Genomic DNA, 20,956 nt, shown 5'->3' with positions numbered 1-20,956 from the left:
GATATTCTCATAAAGGTAGGACGAGCAATCAGAGCCATGGTACACATTGGTGCAAACGAAAGGGACATAAGGAATGATGAGGTCCTGCAAAGGTGATTTTAGGGAATTAGGTAGGAAGTTGAAAAGCAGGACCAAGAGTTGTAATCTTGTCATTACTTCTTGTGCTACATGCCTGTGAGGCTAGGAATAAGAAGATAGTACAGACAAATAAATGACTAAAGAGCTGAGGTAGGATGGAGGGCTTCAGGTGTGTGGATCATTGGGATATCTTCCAGGGCAGGTGAAACCTGTATAAGGATGGATTGCACCCAAACTGGAAGGGTACCAATATCCTGGCAGGGAGGTTTGCTAGAGCCACTTAGAAGGGTTAACCCTGTGTGACAGGGCAGGAACCAGAGCAATAGGTCAGCAAGTGAAATGATGGAGGAGGAGACAGAGACTAATGGCAGTAAGACTAAGAGGAAGAACAGACAGAGGAGGCTTCTGAGCACAGCAGGACTGGCAGTCTGAAATGTATTTGTTTTAATGGAATATGACAAGTAAGGTAGATGAATTTAGAGAATGAATTATGACATATAATTGGAACAATGAACAAAGAACAAAGAAAATGACAGCACAGGAACATGCCCTTCGGCCCTCCAAGTCTGCGCTGATCCTTGATCTAAACCTGTGCCTATTTTTTAAAGATCTGTATCCCTCTACTCCCTGCCCATTCATGTATCTGTCTATCGTGCCCGCCTCTGCCACTTCTGCTGGCTAAGTGTTCCAGGCAAACACCACCCTCTAACTTTCCACGCATATCTCCCTTAAATGTTTCCCCTCTCACTTTGAACTTGTAACACCAAGTAATTGAGTCCCCTAGTCAGAGAAAAAGCTTCTTGCTCTCCACCCTGTCTATACCTCTCATGGTTTAAATAATCCTAATCCAATCAACCTCTCTTCATAGCTAGCACCCTCTATAAAAAAAATGCTATTACAGATATTTTGTTGAGAGAGGGACAAGACTGGCAGCTTAATGTTCTATGATTTAGGCAAAATTGAGAGGAATGTAGGAGAGGTGGGGAGTTGTATTACTGATTACAGAGAATGTCAGAGCTGTACTGAGGGAGGGCATCTTGGAGGGTTCATCCAGCGATGCCATATAGATAGAGCTCAGGAATAGGAATGACTTTGCTAGGTGTGTCCAGAAGAGTTTCTTGAAACAAGATGTAAATAGTCTATCTGTGGAATGGGCCATATTTGTTCTGGTATTGGTATATGAGCCTGGCCAGGTGATTGAAATCTCAATAGGGGAGCATTTCAGGAACAGTGACCACAATTTTCTAAGTTTTCAGTTACTTTTGGATAAGGATAAGAGCAGCCCTTGGGTCAAAGTACAAAACTGGGGGAAGGGCAACTGTAACAATATTAGACAGGAATTGGGGACTGTATATTGGAGGCAACTGTTTATTGGTCTTGATCTAAATCTGTTCTCAAACCTGTTATGTGGGAATCTTTTAAGGCCAGTTGCTTAGAGCTCAGGACCGGCATGTTCCTGTGAAAATGAAGGATAAGGATGGCACGATTTGGGAATCTTGGATGACAAGAAAAATTATGACCTTGGTCAAAAAGAAAAAAGGAGGCCTACCTAAGGTTTAGGAAACTGAGGACAGACAGAGCCCTCAGTCCATCTACCTCAGCTACACTGGCACCATCCCCCACCTTTTCCTCCGCTACATCGATGACTGTAGCGGCGCTGCCTCGTGCTCCCACGAGGAGGTTGAACAGTCCGTCCACTTTACCAACACCTTCCACCCGACCTCAAATTTACCTGGACTGTCTCAGACTCCTCCCTCCCCTTCCTAGACCTTTCCATTTCTAACTCGGGCGACCGAATCAACACGGACATTTACTATAAACCGACCAACTCCAACAGCTACCTAGACTACACCTCCTCCCACCCTGCCCCCTGTAAAAATGCCATCCCATACTCCCATTTCCTTCGCCTCCGCCGCATCTGCTCCCAGGAGGACCAGTTCCAATACCGTACAACCCAGATGGCCTCCTTCTTCAAAGACCGCAAATTCCCCCCAGACATGATCGACGATGCCCTCCACCGCATCTCCTCCACTTCCCGCTCCTCCGCCCTTGAGCCCCGCCCCTCCAATTGCCACCAGGACAAAACCCCACTGGTCCTCACCTACCACCCCACCAACCTCCATGTACATCGTATCATCCATCGTCATTTCCACCACCTCCAAACAGACCCCACCAGAGATATATTTCCCTCCCCTCCCCTATCAGTGTTCCGAAAAGACCACTCCCTCTGCGATTCCCTCGTCAGGTCCACACCCCCCACCAACCCAACCTCTCTTCCCGGCACCTTCCCCTGCAACCGCAAGAAATGCGAAACTTGCGCCCACACCTCCCCCTTACTTCCCTCCAAGGCCCCAAAGGATCCTTCCATATCCGCCACAAATTCACCTGCACCTCCACACACATCATTTACTGCATCCGCTGCACCCGATGTGGCCTCCTCTATATTGGGGAGACAGGCCGCCTACTTGCGGAACGTTTCAGAGAACACCTCTGGGACACCCAGACCAACCAACCCAACCGCCCCGTGGCTCAACACTTCAACTCCCCCTCCCACTCCACAAAGGACACGCAGTTCCTTGGACTCCTCCATTGCCAGACCATAGCAACACGACAGCTGGAGGAAGAGCGCCTCATCTTCCGCCTGGGAATCCTCCAACCACAAGGGATGAACTCAGATTTCTCCAGCTTCTTCATTTCCCCTCCCTCCACCTTATCTCAGTCCCAACCCTTGGACTCAGCACCGCCTTCTTGACCTGCAATCTTCTTCCTGGCCTCTCCGCCCCCACCCCCTCTCCGGCCTATCACCCACACCTTGACCTCCTTCCACCGATCGCATTTCCAGCGCCCCTCCCCCAAGTCCCTCCTCCCTACCTTTTATCTTAGCCTGCTGGACACACTTTCCTCATTCCTGAAGAAGGGCTCATGCCCGAAATGTCGATTCTCCTGCTCCTTGGATGCTGCCTGACCTGCTGCGCTTTTCCAGCAACACATTTTCAGAAAATAACTTAACCAAGAGATAGGAGGGTGAAAGGGGGCCGTGAAATGCATGTTGGCAAACAGGATTAGGGAAAATCCTGAGGTGTTTTATATGTATTTAGGGAGAACAAGGGTAACTAGGGAAAGGGTATGTCCACTCAAGGAGAAAGGAGAGAATATATGCTTGGAGCTGGAGGAAGTGGGTGAGCTCCCTAATGAATATTTAGCTTCGATATTCACAAAGAGAAAGGACGTGGTGGATGGTGAGTATAGAGAAGAATATGTTGGTAATCTAGGGCACATTGATATAAATTAGTGATAGGTGTTTTGAAAAGCATTGAGTTGGATAAATCCCCTGGACCTGATGGGATCCATCTGCCAAGAAGTGAGGGATGAAGTTGTTGAGGCCTTGTATGAAATCTTTGTTTCCTCTTTGGTCACAGGAGAGTTCCAGAGGACTACAGAGTAGCCAATGTTGTTGCTTTGTTTATGAAGGACAACAGGGATATGCAAGAAACTACAGGCCTGTGAGTCTTACATCAGTGCTAGAGAAATTACTGGAGAAGATTCTTAGGGAAATAATTTACTCACATTTGGAAAAATATGAACTTATTAGTGATAGGCAGCATGGCTTTGTGCAAGGGAGGTCATATCTCACAAAGGATGAGGGTCGACTTGATAGAAGTTTATGAAATTATGAGAGGCATGGATCAAATTGATAGTTGGAGTCTTTTTCTCAGGGTGGAAAAGTCAATTACGAGAGGGACATAGACTCAAGAACAGAATAATATAAAGGTAAAAGGGGGGAAATTTAAAGGAGATGCAAGAGGCAAGTGTTTTTACACAGACGGGTGATAAGTGCCTGGAATGTACTGCCAGAGAAGGTGGTAGAACCAGATTCAATAGCAACATATAAAAGCATCTTAAGGTATCAATAAATAGGCAAGGAATAGAGGGATGTGGACTGCATAGAGGCAAGGTGTTTTTAGTTTAAAAAGGTACCATGTGTCAGCCCAGCCCAGGCCTGTTCCTATTCTGGACTGTTCCTTATTCTTTACTTCAGTTATGAGGATAGACTGGGTCTGCTTTCCTTAAATAGAAGAAGTGTATGATGAGATCTAATGGAAGCTTTCAAAATTCTGCCACTCCATGAATTTTGGTGTCTATCAGGTAGAAAATGTTTGCAAGTCAAGGTGAGCTTGTATATTGGCAATACAGTGTGATTTACCAATTCATGGAATTGGAGATCTGTACCATGTTGAGACAGTGTCTAGTAGTTTGCACTGTGGAGCACCAATTACTTAGGTACATATCGTTAGGATGTCAGGTGGTAACATGTTGGCACTAGGTCCTGTGTCAGATTTAGCTTTTAGAGTATGCTCACATTCCTTTTCAGGACAGATGACATTAATGGTTGTAACAGCTTCTGGGTGGGATCACATTGTAACAGCCTTATGCTGCCAATATGGCATATGAGTTGAAAAATGTAATACTGAAAAAGTGCAGCAGGCCAGGCAGCATCCGAGGAGCAGGAAAATCTACGTTTTGGGCATAAGCCCTTCTTCAGGAATGAGGCTGGTGTGCCAAGTGACCTGAGATAAAAAGTGGGGGGGGGGAGGGGGCAGAGAGGTCGGGAAGAAGATTGCAGGTCAAGAGGGTAGTGCTGAGTCTGGGGGTTGATCCTGATGAAGGGCTATGCCTGAAATGTTGATTCTCCTGCTAATTATAATGATATATTATGGAAATGTATGGAAATAAGTTACCATTCCTCCACTGTTGCTGGGTCAAAATCCTGGAATTCCCTTCCTAATGGCATTGTGGGTCAACTCACAGCAGCTGGACTGCAGCAGTTCAAGAAGACAGCTCACCCTTACCTCCTCAAGGGTAACTAGGGACGGGCAATACATACTGGGCAACCAGCAACGGCCACGAAGCATGAATGAATAAATAAAATAAATCTGTGTAAAACGTCTGTTGGGCCAAATTTGGAGTATTGTGTGCAGTTTTGGTCATCACACTATACGAAGGATGTGGAAGCTTTGGAAAGGGTGCAGGATGTTGCCTGGATTGAAATGTATTAGCTATAAGGTGAGGTTGAACACACTTTGATTGTTTTCACTCAAGCATTGGAGGCCAAGGGGTGATCTGATAGATATTTATGAAATTAAGAGAGGCATGGATAGGGTGGATAGGAGGAGTCTTTTTCCCAAGGTGGAAATGTGAAATTCTAGGGGTCAGAGGGTTAAGGTGAGGGAAGAAAAGTTTAAAGATGTACAAGGCAAGTTTTTTTAACCAAAATGGAAGATGCCTAGAATGTGCTGCCAGAAGAGGTGGTGGAAGCAAACACAATAGCAACATTTTAAAGGCATTTGGACAGGCACAGGAACAGGCAGAGAATAGAGGGATATGGACCACATGCAGGCAGATGGTGTCGGTTTAGAATGGCAGACATGTGGGCCCAGGGCCTGTTCCTGTCCTGTACTGTTGTGTGCTCTAACAACATCATGAAACATATAATTAACGTGGTTGTCTGATGGCTAGACACGATAATGCTTATTAGCGTAGATAACCAATTTGTGGTGTTTCAATGCTTTGTTTTTTAGGCCAGCTTTGTAATCAGAACTGCAGACAAATGGATTCCTTTCTTTAAAGTGTGACAGATCTTCTGACATGAAAGAAAGTAGGTTTTAATCAGAAATAAAATAGGTCTGGATCTTGGCTTGTCTTATCTACAGATCTGAACTCACAGTACATGAGGTTTCTGGTTGTCACTTTGTTACTGATTGTTACTTTGATATTCAGGGCTGTAATCTAATTGATCTTAGGTTTTAAAGCATTTGCCACTGAAATCTAAGACATTTTTCATAGATGGACACTACTGTTAATCATGATGTGAGTTTTACCTCCAGCAGGGTCATTTTTTCTGATGTGAATGTGCTTATGCTATCAATCATAACGTAAGAAAGTGGGACATGAGTAACATAGTATTGAAAGAATAAACAGACACATATTACAGCTCACTAATATATACAAGATATTGCATTTAGAGACATATTGTGTCTGGGCTAACATCAAGGTATTCTGTTATGAAGAGTACATGCTTTCATCAGTACGTCATGATCTGAGTTTAGGTAGAGTCCAAGACATTTATACCTTCATAATAGATGCTATAAGATGGTGAGGATATCATGAGAATATCTCTACAAGGTATATTCACGTACTGACCATGAGACAGCACAACAGCAGGCAGGACATACATACAGGTAGTTCTCCTAAAGCCATAGTTGCAGTCCAGTGAAACCTCGCTTTTCAGAAATAATGGGGCCGACAGGAAAGTGGGGTTGGGGCAGACCAGCAGAAAATATCACCACGATTGCTCAAAAATCACCCAAAAGTATAGCACAGCCTGAATGAAGGTTGAAATCATATTTATTAATGAAACAAAAGTAAATTTAACTCAGTACATTTAAAAATTGTAAGAAAGCTGCTCTCTGGACAGTACCTCTCACAGAAAGCTGCTCTGTCGGTAGCTGACATTGGCGCATGTGCAGAACAGCATAAAGGTTGGAGCACACATGGCCCATGTGCAGAATGGCACGGACATCAGCACATGCACACACCGAAGTGCGCAAACCGATCTCTGCTGGAAAGGTAAGTGTTCTCGAAAATTCCTAATTCTTCTGCGACATTATAGCCAAATCGAGTTGCTGAAATGCACATAATCCCAGAACTACCTGTACAGAAGACCCACTCATTTCGGACAGACTGATATGGGTAGGACTTCCAAATTTGACCTGACTACCACCTTAATGGTTTAAGAATGTTTGGAATATTCTGTGCAATTCTGGTCTCCCTCATTTTGGAGAATGTTGTGAAACTTGAAAAGGTGCAGAAATAATTTACAAGAATGTTGCCAGGGTTGGTAGGTTTGAGCTATTGAGAGAGGGTGAATAGTCTGGGGCAGTTTTCCCTGGAGCGCCAGAGGCTAAGGGGTGACCTTATAGAGGTTTATAAAACCATAAGGGGCATGGATTGGATTAATAAACAAGGGTCTTTTCCCTAGGGTGGGGGAGTTCAGAACTAGAGGACATAAGTTTAGGGTGAGAGGGGAAAGATTTAAAAGAGATAAAGGGGCAACTTTTTCATGCAGAGGGTGGTATGTGTATGGAATGAGCTGCCAGAGTAAGTGGTGGAGGCTGGTACAATTACAACATTTAAAAGCCATCTAGATGAATATATGAACAGGAAGGGTTTGGAGGGATATGGGCCAAGGGCTGGCAAATGGGACTAGATTAATTGAGGATATCTCGTTGGTATGGACGGGTTGGGCTGAAGGGTCTGTTTCCATGCTATACATCTCTATGACTCTATTTACATTAGCATGGAGTAACAGCTGCAAAAGACTAGACTGAAGTATTTGTATTCATCTTCAGTTTGAAGTGATAAGTGGGTGGTACATCTTCTCAATTTCAAGAGGTCCTCAGCATCACAGATACACTAGCTTCACTCCATGTGATGTCAAGAAATAGCCAATGGCACTGGATACTGTAAAGGTTGTGGGCTGTGACAATATTTTGGCAATAGTGCTGAAGAATTGTGCTCCGGAGACTGTGCACCCCTAGCCAAGCTCTTCCAGTGCAGTAATAACACTGGCACCTACCCAACAGAATGTCCTGTAAGCAAAAAATAGGAAAAATCTATCCCGGCTAATTATCAGTTCATCAGTCGACTCTTGATTATCAATAAAGTAATGGAAGGAGTCTTCAGCAGTGCTATCAAGCAGCCCTTACTCAGGAAGAACCTGCTGAGTGATGCCCAGTTCAGATTTGACTGGGACCACTCAGCTACTAAACTCATTACAGTTCAAACATAGATCGAGGTTAGGTCAAAGTGACAGCCCTTGATATCAAGTCAGCATTTGACTGTGTGTGGCATCAAAGAGCCCTTGTAAAACTGGCTTTCAGCACATATAAAGAGAGACCTCAGTGGAGTATTGAAAATTTAGGGTACCTTAAGAAAGCAATTAGGAGAGCAAAGAGTGGGAATGAGAAAACACTGGTGGGTGAGATTAAAGAGAATCCCATGATAATCTATAAATTCATTAACAGGAAGAGAATAACCAGGGGAAGAATAGATCCCATTAGTGAAGTTGGAGAACATTGGATGGCACAGTGGCTCGGTGGTTAGCACTGTTGCCTCACAGCTCCAGGGATCTGAGTTTGATTCCAGCCTTGGGTGACTGTATCTGTGAAGTTTGTACATTCTTCCTGTGACTAAATGGGTTTGCTCTGGTTTCCTCCCACAATCCAAAGATGTGCATATTTGGTGAATTAGCTATGCTATCCCATAGTGTTCAGGGATGTTGAGGTTAGATGCATTAGCCAGAGATAAATGTAGGGGAACAGATCTGGGTAGGTTACTCTTCAGAGGATCGGTGTGGACTTATTGGGCTAAAGGGCCTGTTTCCACAACTTTTGGGATTCTATAAATTAAAATTGTTATGGTGTTAAATAAGTACTTCATATCTATCTTTACTCAGGGGAAGGAAAATGTAGATACAGAATTTGGGGAGAGGTATGGCGAGGTTATTGAGCAAATTGCATGCAGGGAGAAGAGGTATTAGAGGTTTAGAGAGGCTTAAAAATGGACAAATCCCTAGTCTGAATGAGTTGTATCATGGGCTGCTGTGGAATCTGAGGGAATAAATTTCAAGAGCTCTGATCCAAACTTTCAATTCATCCCTGGCCACAGGAGAGGTGCCAGAGGAACATAGCCAGTGTGGTTCCACTTTCAAGAACGGTGGTAGAGATAGGCCCAGCACTACAGGAATTGGAAGAATTACACAGACTCTCAAATCATCTCCACTTGGACAGGCAAGGTTTCATAAGAGATAGTCAGCATGGCTTTGTCAGAGCTAGGAGAAAGTGAGGACTGCAGATGCTGGTGATTAGAGTTGAGAGTGTGGTGCTGGAAAAGCACAGCAGGTCAGGCAGCATGCAGGAGAATCGACTTTTCAGGTATAAGTCTCTCATCAGGAATAAGGCTTGTGGGATGGAGGGCTGAGAGATAAATGGGAGGGGGGTAGGACTGGAGGAAAGGTAGCTGAGAATGCAATAGGTAGACGAAGGTGGGGGAGGAGGTGATAGGTCGCAGAGGAGGCAGGAGTGGATAGGTGGGAAAGATAATGGACAGGTCAGAAGGGCGGTGCCGAGTTGGAGCTTGGGACTGGGATAAGGTAGGGGGAGGGGGAATGAGGAAACTGGTGAAACCCAAATTAATCCTGTGTGGTTGCAGGATCCCAAGGCTGAAGATGAGGCGTTCTTCCTCCAGGCGTCGGGTGGTTGGGTTTTGGCAATGGAGGAGGCCCAGGACCTGCATGTCTTTGGTGGAGAGGGAGAGGGTGTTGAAGTGTTCAGCCACGGGGGTGATGGGGTTTGTTGGTGCAAATGTCCCGGAGATGTTCTCTGAAACGATCCGCAAGTTGGCGCCCTGTCCCCCCCAATGTAGAGGAGACCACATCAGGTGCAACGAATACAGTTGACAATCTTTGTAGAAGTACAGGTAAATGTCTGTCGGATGTGGAAGGACCCTTTGGGGCCTTGGATGGAGGTGAGGGAGAGGTGTGGGGTGCAGGTTTTGCACCTCCTGTGGTGGCAAGGGAAGGTGCTGGGGGTCAGATTAGGGCTGGTGGGGGTGTGGACCCGACAAGGGAGTCATGGAGGGAATGGTCTCTCTCTCTCTCTGGAATGCTGATAGGGGCGAAGAGGGAAATATATCCCTGCTGGTGGGGACTGTTTGTAGGTGGCAGAAGTGGTGGGGGAATCTTGTGATGTTTGCAGAGATTAGTGGGTGGAAGGTGAGGAGCAGGGCGTTCTGCCCTTGTTGTGTTGGAAGGGTTGGGGTTCAAGGGCGGTGGTGTGGGAAGTGGAGGAGATGAGCTGGAAGGCATCATTGACCATGTGGGGAGGAAATTGTGGTCTTTGAAGAAGGAGGCCATTTTGGATATTTCTATGGTGGCATTGGTCATTCTAGGAACAGATGCGGCAGAGGTGGAGGAATTAGAAATAAGGGATGATGTTTTTACAGAAGGCAGGGTGGGAGGAGGTGTAGTCCAGGCAGCTATGGGAGTCAGTGGGTTTGTAGTAGATGTCCATAGTTAGTCGGTCACCGGAGATGGACATGGAGAGGTCCAGGAAGGGGAGGGAGGTGTCCGAGATTGACCAGGTGAATTTGAAGTCGGGATGAAAGATGTTTGTGAAGTTGATGAACTGCTCAACCATCACCTCTGAGGATGTCCCATCCACAGCATCCAACCTCATTGTCCGTGAATCCCGCACCGCCTGATTCTGCCTCCTACTGAAGATTCAGAAACCTGACTTCCCCAGCCGACCCATTGTCTCAGCCTGCTCCTGTCCCACTGAACTCATCTCTGTATACCTTGACACTGTCCTGTCTCTCTTAGTCCAGGAACATCCCACCTACGTTTGGGATACCACCGACGCCCTTTACCTCCTCTGATACTTTTGTTTTCCCAGCCCCCTACGCCTGTCTTCACCATGGACATTCAGTCCTGCTACACATTTATCTGCCATGATGAAGCCCTTCGTTTCTTCCTCTTACACTGTCCCAACCAGTACCCTTCCACTTATACTCTCAACCTCTTGGCTGAACAGGTCCTCACCCTTAACAACTTCTCCTTTGAATCCACCACTTTCTCCAGACCAAAGGGGTATCCATGGGCACCCACATGGACCCCAGCTATGCCTGTCTCTTTGTTGGGTATGTAGAGCAGTCAATCTATCACTGCTATACTGGCACCATCCCACACCTTTTCCTCCATTACATTGATGATTGTATCGGCACCACCTCCTGCTCCCATGAGGAGGTTGAAAAATTCATTAATTTCACTAACACCTTTCACTCCAACCTCAAATTCACTTGGACCATCTCAGACACTTCCCTCCCCTTCCTGGACTTCTCCACCTCTGTCTCTGTTGACTGACTAACCACGGACATCTACTACAAACCCATAGACTCCCACAGCTACCTAGACTACACCTCTTCCAACCTGTCTGCTATAAAATTTCCATCCCTTATTCCCAATTCCTCCACCTCCACTGCATCTGTTCCCAGGATGTCCAATTCCACCATACAAAATCCCAGATTGCTGCCTTCTTCAAAGACCGCAATTTCCCCTCCCACATGTTCAATGATGTCCTCCAGTGCATCTCCTCCACTTCCTGCATGTCTGACCTTAAATCCGACCCCTCCTAATGTATCAAGGACAGAACCCCCCTGATCCTCACCTTCCACCCCATCAACCTCCGCATACATTGCATCATCCTCCGCCACTTCCGTCACCTACAAACAGACCCCACCACTAGGGATATATTTCCATTCCCACCCCTATCAGTGTTCTGGAGAGATTATTCCCTCCATGGCTCCCCTGTCAGATTCATGCCCCCCACCAGCCTTCACCCCACTCCTGGCACCTTCCCCTGCTACTGCAGGAATTGCAAAACCTGCGCCCACACCTCCCCCCTCACCTCCGTCCAAGGCTCCAAAGGAGCCTTTCACATCTGACAGAAATTTACCTGTACTTCCACAAAGGTCATCTACTGTATCCATTGCACCCGATGTGGTCTCCTCTATATTGGGGAGACAGACGTCAACTTGCAGATTGTTTCAGAGAACATCTCTGAGACACTCGCACCAACCACCTCTACTGCCTCGGGGTTGAACACTTCAACTCTTCAACTTTAATACTGCATATTAATTTATAGTGAAAACACATCATCAAAGTTCCATTGTGCATTTCCAAGGATAGATTGGGTTTGGATATCTGGTCGGCATGGATGGGTTGGACCGAAGGGTCTGTTTCCATGCTGTACATCTCTATGACTGTATGACAGATAAATTATTCTGTGCAAATATACTTGTGCATTATTAGTGATTCTGCCAATCTTTAGAGCTCCCAGTATATATTATAGCCATTAGTTGCTCTGACTATTATTGAATTAAAACATTACTGTCAGCCAAAAAGTATGAGAGATTCAAAGTATATATATTTTATATATGAGGTAGTCTTATAGCTGTACTCCTCGGTAAGGTTATCAATTTACTATCATATTAATTTGGAGTACTGACATCAGAGGCTTTATGTTGTACTTATAGTGTTAATAAATTATCAATTTGGTAAAGAGAAGGGAAGTAACATTTAGTATTTTTTTATCATGATTTATTGTGTGAAATCTTTTGATGCGTACACACAGGAAAAAGTGCAATAAGGAATTAAAAGGCACCTGTTTAATCAAACATACGGACATCAAACTCTCATATTTTAATTGCACAGAAAACCTGTGTTTGAAATATTGTGTTTGCTGCCCTTAATTAAAACAATCCCAAGATATATTCTTTACACAAAATATTTTCAATGGCAGCTCAAGTTATTCAATCAATTTCATGATGATGGTACGTGGGACTATGACATTGAGATAGAGGATCAGCCATGATCCGATTGAATGGTAAAGCAGGCCTGAAGGATGGAGTGCTCTATTTCTGCTCTTAGCTTCATACAAACTATATTAAAAAGTTATTGTGAGACCTTCTAATAACTATGGAAAGAAAACCTCCCCCTCCTAGTCCATCAAGGACATGCAGGTCCTGGGCTTCCTCCATCACCTAACCCCAACCACTTGAGGCCTGGAGGAAAAACTCCTCTTCTTCCGCTTTGGGACCCTGCAACCACACGGGATTAATGTGGATTTCAGCAGTTTCCTCATTTCCCTCCCCACTATGTTATCCCAGTCCTAAGCCTCCAACTCAGCACTACCCTCTAGACTTGCTCATTGTCTTTCTCACTTCTCTGCTCCAGCCTCCTCTCTGACCTATCCCTTTTCCCTCATCTTCATTTACCTATTGCATTCCCAGCTACCTATCTCCCAGTGCCCCACCCCCCACCTCCAGCCCACAAGCCTCATTCCTAATGAAGGGCTTATGCCCGAAACGTTGATTTTCCTGCTCCTTGGATGCTGCCTGATCTGCTGTGCTTTTCCAGCACCACTCTGTTTGTCAGAGCTAGGCCATGCTGAACAGATTTGATTGACTTTTTCGAGGAGGTGATCAGGTATGTAGATGATGGTAGTGCAGTTGGTGTAGTTTATGTGGATTTCAGCAAAGCCTTTGATGAGGTTTCACATGGGAGACTGATAAAAAAGGAGAAGCACATAAGATACAGGGTAAATTAGATCCAAAATTGTCTTAGTGATTGGAGACAGAGGGTAATGGTAGAAGGCTGTATAACTGGAAGCCGGCGTTCACTGGCCTACCATAAGGATCAATATATATATATATATAAATCATAAAGATGAGAATGTCTGCGGATGACATGAAGTTTGGCGGGGTGATTAACAGTGAGGAGGAAAGTGACAGTTACATGAGGGTATAAATGGATTGATCAGATGGGCAGATCAGTGGCAGATGGAACTTAACCCTCTTAAGTATGAGGTGATGCCTTTTGAAGAATTAACAAGACAAGGCAGTACGCAATGAATAACAGGACACCAGGAAGCTCAGAGGAATAGCAGAATCTTGGGTGCACAGACAGGTGACCGGACAAGTTAATAGGATGGTTAAAAAGACATATGGGAAGGTCGCCTTTATCAGTTGTGGCATAGATCATAAAAGGAGGGAGGTCGTGTTGAAGATGTACAAAACTTTGATTAGACCATAACTGGAGTACTGTGTGCGGTTCTGGTTGCTGCACTGTAGGAAGGATGTGATTGCACTGCAGAGGGTGCAGGGGAGATTCACCAGGATGTTGCCTGTGTGGGACAATTTTAGCTGAAAATGTGTTGCTGGAAAAGCGCAGCAGGTCGACGTTTCGGGCATGAGCCCTTCTTCAGGTCTCCTGCTCTTTGGATGCTGCCTGACCTGCTGTGCTTTTCCAGCAACACATTTTCAGCTCTCATCTCCAGCATCTGCAGTCCTCACTTTCTCCTGGGACAATTTTAGCCATGCAGAGAGGCTGGATAGGTTTGGTTGTTTTCATTGAAGCAGGGAAGGCGGAGGGGGAGCTGATTGAGGTGTATAAGATTATGAGGACCATGAACAAGGTGGACTGCAAGCAGCTTCTGTTGAAGGGTCAATAACGAGGAGGCACAATTTTAAGGTGAAAGGCAATATTTAAAGGGGATTTGCGGAATTCTTTCTACCCAGAAGGTGATCTGAATCTGGAATCTGGAATACGTGGATAATAGTAGAGATGGGAAATCTCCCAAACTTAAAAGTGTATGTGGGTGAGCCTTCAATATTTATATTACTCAAGGCAATGGACCAAATGCTGGAAAGTTTGAATTAACACTGTGAGTTTGGCACAGCCTCGATGGGCCAAAAAGCCACTTCTGTGCACATTGGCTCGAAAGCAGAATCAGAAGCAAAACACTTCATTGGTTGGAGTCTTACCTGACACATAGGGAGATGGTCATGGCTGTTGGAGGTCAGTCATCCCAGCTCCAGGACATCACTGCAGGTTCCCTGGATCATCATCCATCATCAATTGATTCATCAATGACTTTCCCCCTATCATAAGGTCGAAAGTGGGGATGTTCACCAATGATTGCACAATGTTCAGCGCCATTGTTCTGTCCTCAGATACTGAAACAGTTCATATCCGGCTCCGACATTCAGGCTTGAGCTGATAAATAGTATCTAACAATTGTGCCATATGAGTGTCAGACAGTAACTATGTCCAGCAAGAGGGAATCTTGCCACTACCTCTTGATCTTCAATGGAATTAGCATGATTGAATCGCCGTTTTCAACAGTCTGGGGGTTACTATTGATCAGAATCTGACTGGATTAGCCATGTAAATATTATGGTCATAGCAGTGGCTTAGAGGCTAGCAATTCTTTGGCAAGTAGCTCACCTCCTGACTGCAGTCCCTTTGCAGCATCTAGAAGCCCCAAGTCAAGATTATGATGGAATACCTCCTACTTGCCTGGATGAGTGCAATTCCAATAACGCTCAAGACTCTTGCCATCATCCGGTCAAAGTAATTTGCTTGATTGATATTTCATCTGACTCCCTTCACTACTTTTCCACTGGCACACAATAGCAGCAGTGTCTACTATTTACAAGATGCACTACAGTAACTCATCAAGACAGTACCTTCCAAATATCCCATGAAAAAATGTAATAAAATTTACCAATGTTAACTTTGGTAAGCCTTCTTGTTTTCATAGAAGCTTCTGCTGTGTTTTCATTCATATATATAAGATATGTATAATCTGGCTAGCTTTCTCTTGTGTTCTAATTTTTTACTTTTTGTTTGACATTAGATTTATATTTTGTCCAGTCTTCTGACCTATATCTCATCTTTGTGCAGTTATATAATTTTTCTTTAACTTTAATACTATCTTGAACTTTTCTAGATTACCATTGATGGTGAGTCATTGCCTTTGAATTATGATTTGGAGATGCTGGTGTTGGACTGGGGTGTATAAAGTTAAAAATCACACAACACCAGTTTATAGTCCAACAGGTTTAAATTAGAAGCACTAGCTTTTGGAGCACTCCGAAAGCTAGTGCTTCCTTTGAATTATTAATTCTCATTTGAATATATTTATCTTATGCATTCTAAATATCCCCTTAAGTGCCTGCATCTCTATTGACTGAGTCTTAACCTAATTTAACATTTTACTTCAGCTAACTCTGTTTTCGTGCCTTCATAGTTTCCCTTATTTAAGTTTAAAATACTAGTCTTCGACACACACTTCTCTCCTTGAATCTGATCGCTGCTACTTGGGAGCACCTTTTCTATATGAGATCATTAATTAAATCTAACTCATGCACCATACTAGGTTTGATCCAGCTGCTGTCTCATAGAATCAGACAATGCCTACAATGTGGATTGTGCCAGAATGTGCTGTTACAAGAAACTATCCACTATCTACAAGCTCTTCATTTAGGCAATCTCTGTCTACCTAATTTTTCCAATCTAGGCATAGATTAAGCTCCCTGTGATTATTGCTGTAACTTTCTGATAAACTCACTGTTGGCCACCATTTGCCACACGCGTCCCACTGTGAAATCTCTATTCTGTCTGCAGCCTTAGTCATTCTTCAGACATCCAACAAGCCCTCCCATTCACTTTCAAACACCTACTTGACCCCGTTGATCATACCAGGTCCTTTCCAAGTTGCTTTCCTTGTCTGAGGGCCAATGCGAAATGATACTGTGGCCACACATTCAAAAGTTGTTCATTAACAAGGTGTCCAAGAAGGTGCTGGGAATGTCTGCAGCTCACCAATCTGTGGTAAATGAGGTGCAATCCATTTGGGATCAGTGGGCTAACCAGTTTTTGCATAGTGTTTTGGAAATGGCCTAACTTTAAAGGTAACAAAGTTAATATCATAAATGGAAACGTGCTAAATTCAGTTTTATGGTTTAGCTATACAGTTTACATCAATGCAAAGTAAAGTCAGTTCAGCAGCAAAATGAATTGCAAAATGTAATTTTGAGTGCAAAGTGAGTTCAAGCACAATTGGGCATGAGGTGTGAAGTTACCATCAGTGGTATGCTCACAATGTTTTCCTTTCACATCCATTGCAATATGCCTGCAGGCTTGCACAATTTTTTTTGTGAAGTGTCTTGATGAAAGTAAAAGAAATAAGAGAAAATCTGAATCAAAAGTGCACTAAGTGCTGAAAACACATCAGATCAATTGTATTTGTAAACAGAAATTAAGGTTTAAGTTTTCAGCGCAGATTTTTCATCAGTATTGATCATTGAAAGGTACGTTAATATTAACATTAGTTTGTTTGAATTCTTTGACAAGGCCAGTATTTGTTGCTGATCCTAACTGTCCTTGAATTGAATAGTTTGCAAGGCCAATTCAGAGCTGAGCAATGAAGAGAAAGTTGCCGTGGATCTGGACTTACATGTAGACCAGACTGAATAAGGACAGCTGATTTTCTTCCCTAAAAGAAATGCACGAACTTGATTAGTAAGGCCAGCTTTCAACTCCAGATTGTACTGAATTTAAATTCCAGCAGCTGCCATGCCATAATCCTGGAGCATTAATCTGATATTTTGTTTACTAATCCAGATATCACCACACTATTACCCCATTTACTTATGATGTACTCTTTTTTTGGGACTATTGAGAGTCAATTAGTTCAATCGGCTGGATGGCTGGTTAGTAGAGTGATGCCAACATTGTGGGTTCAAATCTCACACTGGCTGAGGTCACCAATAAGATCTTACGTTCTTGAACTTGCCCTTCACCTGAAACGTGCTGATCCTCAGGTGAAATACACCAGCAGTCATCTCTCTCTAATGGGAGACCAGCCTTGCAGTACTTTGGTTACTACTACTATATTTCACTCTCTTTCCAGAACTAGGAAGCCCATTTTGTTTGTGAGCACTTACTACTTTCATTACAATTTTTCTGTTTTTCAATCGCACAGAATCCTTGTGTTTTCTTTTCAGCCTCCAGCTCAGCAGCTTCTTGGTTCCTTGGGTTGGATCAATACCTATAGGAATTCAGAAGGAAGAGAGCACATCTTAATGAAATAGATCAGATTCTGAGAGATGTTACGGATGTTCTGAAGAAGGGTCACTGGAACCGAAACATTAACTCTGGTTTCTCTCCACTGATGTTGCCAGACCTGCTGAGTTTCTCCAGCAATTTCAGTTTTTGTTTCCAGTTTCCACAGTTCTATATTTTATTTAAGATCCTGGCAGGGATATTGAGAAATTGGGTGGAGTCTTGTTATCCCAGAAGCATTTGGAGGCAGGAAGGCAACTTAATGAGGTGGAGAGGTGTCATAACTGAACCCTGCTACTTTCCCACCTCCACCAGAAATTAATTTTGGGACAGAAAGACCCATGCTTGATCTTCTTGCCCTGCAATCAACTGAGGCCCTTAATTAAGCACCATTTGTGGGTGTTAGCTCTATTTCCTTCATGACTTACCCTTGTACAAGTGAGTTTGTCTCCATGCAATGTGCCTCATAAATTAACCAGTGTGTGCAGCTTATCAGCTATGGGCTTGAAGCCCCTGATCAAAAGCAATCAGGTCCTGATGGGTGGACTGGATATTTGGCAAGGAGTTGTCCACTGAGAGCCAAGCCCTGGTGTTGTGTCTGAATTCCCTATCATTCTCTTATGATCCCTAACGCTTACAGTCCTTCCCCAACAAATCACTTACCTTCCACCTTAGCCCTCGGTGATTCGGGATGCTATTCCAATAAAATACCACAACTTCCTGTATGGCTCTGCTGAGTATGATATGCCTGCTTGGTATTCCTTTCCTTTTGATCTAATTCCAGGCATAGGTCTGCTGGTGGCCTTGCTCATTCTTAATTGACTTTATGTTCAGCAGGCCTTTCCTGAAGAGGCAACAGAGTCTCTCACCAACTTCCAACACCTCAGCAAGATTCCGACTGATGTTTCAATTTGTAGAGCTATCTAGGAACTAGTTTTTTCCACATTTTATGTATCATTCAATCTTTTGAATGTGAGAAATTTTGAAACATGATTTTTAATATTTTGGATGTCCCTAGAGAGCCAAAGGCAAAGCTATTTTAGTTTCTATTGGGATGCCAGTGAACCTAAGTTCATAAGGAGATGCAGGTGCATCAAACCAAGCCAATAAGAATATAAGAACCAGGAGCAGGAGTAGGCCATCTGGCCCTTCAAGCCTGCTCTGCTATTCAATAAGATCATGGCTGAACTTTTTTTGGCCTCAGCTCCACTTACCCCTCAACCCACCATAGAATTTAATTCCTTTATTGTTCAAAAATATCTATTTTAGTTTTATAATTTGTCCTCTATTCTGTAATTTGGACTGATCTAGCGAACTCACTCATGAAATAAAGATGGTATCATCATTAATGTGTGTATTCTCTTTTACAGGTCACAGAGGGAGAGTTCTGCACCTGGCATCCAGTCCTGATGACAGTGTAGTGTTTTCAGCAGCAGCTGATGAAACGGTTTGTTTATGGAACTGTGGCACTGCCAGTGAACAGAAGCTGGATGTAAAACAGGCGATCAATGGTGAGGCTTCACAATACTGACTGTCAGGAGCAAAGCACTACAATAGACATTGCTGTTTCAAAAATATTGCTTTTGAAATCTGTCACCCTTGAATCTTTGGTGTAAAGTATCTGCTGTGATAGTTTTGAAACAGTGTTTCTTGAAAGATGTCAATATTAATATTCAGAGAGACTGTCTATATTTGTACAAGGAATTTGGAAAGTTAGCCTATAGGCACAGTCTGCAATTTAGAAGGTAAGTGATATGTTGGCCTACACTGTAAGAATCAGATTTCAGGAATAAAGAAGTCTTGGCACAATTGTTTAAGGTTTTAGTGAAACCAAAGGTAGAATATAGTATGCAGTTTTTGTCTCCATATTTAAGGAAGGATTATTTGCACTGGATTCACTAAATTGGCATCTGGGGTGAGAGATCTGCCCTATGATGACAATTTGAGTAAACTGAGTCTATATTCTTAGGAATTTAGCAGAATGAGAGGCAATCTCATTGAAACATACAAGATTCTATCAGGACTTTATAGGGTAGATGCTGAGAGATTTGTTTCCCCTGCCTGGGAATTTTAACCATGGGGTCACAGTCTCAGCTCAAGGGATTGATCATTCAGGAGAGTTGAGGAAAAATTTAGGTTTGTGCATCTTTGGAATTCTCTATTCCAGAAAATTATGGATCATCCATCATTGAATAAACTTAAGACTGGGAGAGACAGATTTTTGTTGTCTCAAGTAATCAAGGGATTACCTGCATTGTCTTGGCTCAGCGTGCCATTTGATGCCAGCAAGCTAGGGACAAGCACAATCCAGTCTAAAACACTCCTCCACAGATTTTGCCTTTTTTATCATCATCCTCACCTTTTGTTGGGCCAAGGCTTCGCCTCAAACAAGCTTCCATAAGAATGGCAGTAAAGGCTGTGTCCCAGACTAACTCCTAACCAGCCAACTAACTGTGTTTAAGGCAGCAATTCACTTTTCATATCTGTGGGGATCATAATGCACTGATATGCTAGGCCTCCCCAACAATGAGGATGAGGACATTCATGGAGTCTCCTCCTCCCCTTTGATGTTCAGTTGGCCATGACCATTCACAATTAGGTGTGGCAGGACCACTGAACTTTGATCTGATCTTTTGGCTTTGGGATCTCTTAGTTCTGGTTCTATCATTGTGTTCCATTGTTTAACCTGCATATAGTCCTTTGATTTGCTTTATTATGTTGGCACCTCATTTTCAGATAAACCTCTTGCTGTTCCTTGCATGCTTTCCTACATGCCTCATGATTAGTCCTCTGAATTGATGATAATGGTTATATCAGGCATAGGAATTGCATATTGTGGTGAAATACAATTCCAGCATTTCTACCAATAACCTCCAGCAGCTCACGGATGGCAAATTTGTGCTGCTAGAACTATTCTGCGTCTCTCCCATTGTGGAAAGTGATAGTGTCTCACAATATTATGAAATATTTTCTCATTTTAGAAAAGGGTATTGTCTCTTCAAGAACACTATGCGGTCACTCCTGCCAATATGGTCACTGATTGGTGCATCTACAGCTAATAGTTTGGAACAGCAAGGTCAAGAAGGTGTCTCTCTACTATTGGCCCACTGTCCACTTGTCATACTCCCAATCTGCCAGGTCAAAAATTTAAGACGTGGATAGCTCACTCAGTTATCAGATGCAAAGCCACTGCTTGTGGGAGATATTGAAGGTTACCACTGGGAGTATATTTTATGCTTTTGCTGCCTTTGAAGCTTTTTTCATGTATCTTGCTCAATGTGGAGGAATGCAAGCTTTTCATTTGAGGGTGGGTAGTAGGCAATCATTAATAGGAAATTTCCTTCCCAGGTTTAA

The 20,956-nt window shown here is 43.7% G+C and overlaps 1 protein-coding gene across 1 annotated transcript in view; it reads left to right on the top strand.

Annotated features, from left to right (window-relative positions):
- The window catches only part of LOC132836606 (cell division cycle protein 20 homolog), a 76,838-nt gene extending 57,705 nt beyond the window's left edge, over nt 1-19,133 (top strand). The window contains exon 9 of the mRNA XM_060856375.1: nt 18,973-19,133. Coding sequence (XP_060712358.1) covers nt 18,973-19,133 — 161 coding nt within the window. The remainder of the gene's footprint in view (nt 1-18,972) is intronic.
- The last annotated feature ends 1,823 nt before the right edge of the window (nt 19,134-20,956 follow it).

The sequence above is a fragment of the Hemiscyllium ocellatum genome, chromosome 1 (assembly GCF_020745735.1).
Source record: "Hemiscyllium ocellatum isolate sHemOce1 chromosome 1, sHemOce1.pat.X.cur, whole genome shotgun sequence".
Lineage (NCBI taxonomy): Eukaryota > Metazoa > Chordata > Chondrichthyes > Orectolobiformes > Hemiscylliidae > Hemiscyllium > Hemiscyllium ocellatum.
Note: the sequence above shows the minus strand (reverse complement) of the source record. Positions and strands in the feature narration are given on the sequence as shown.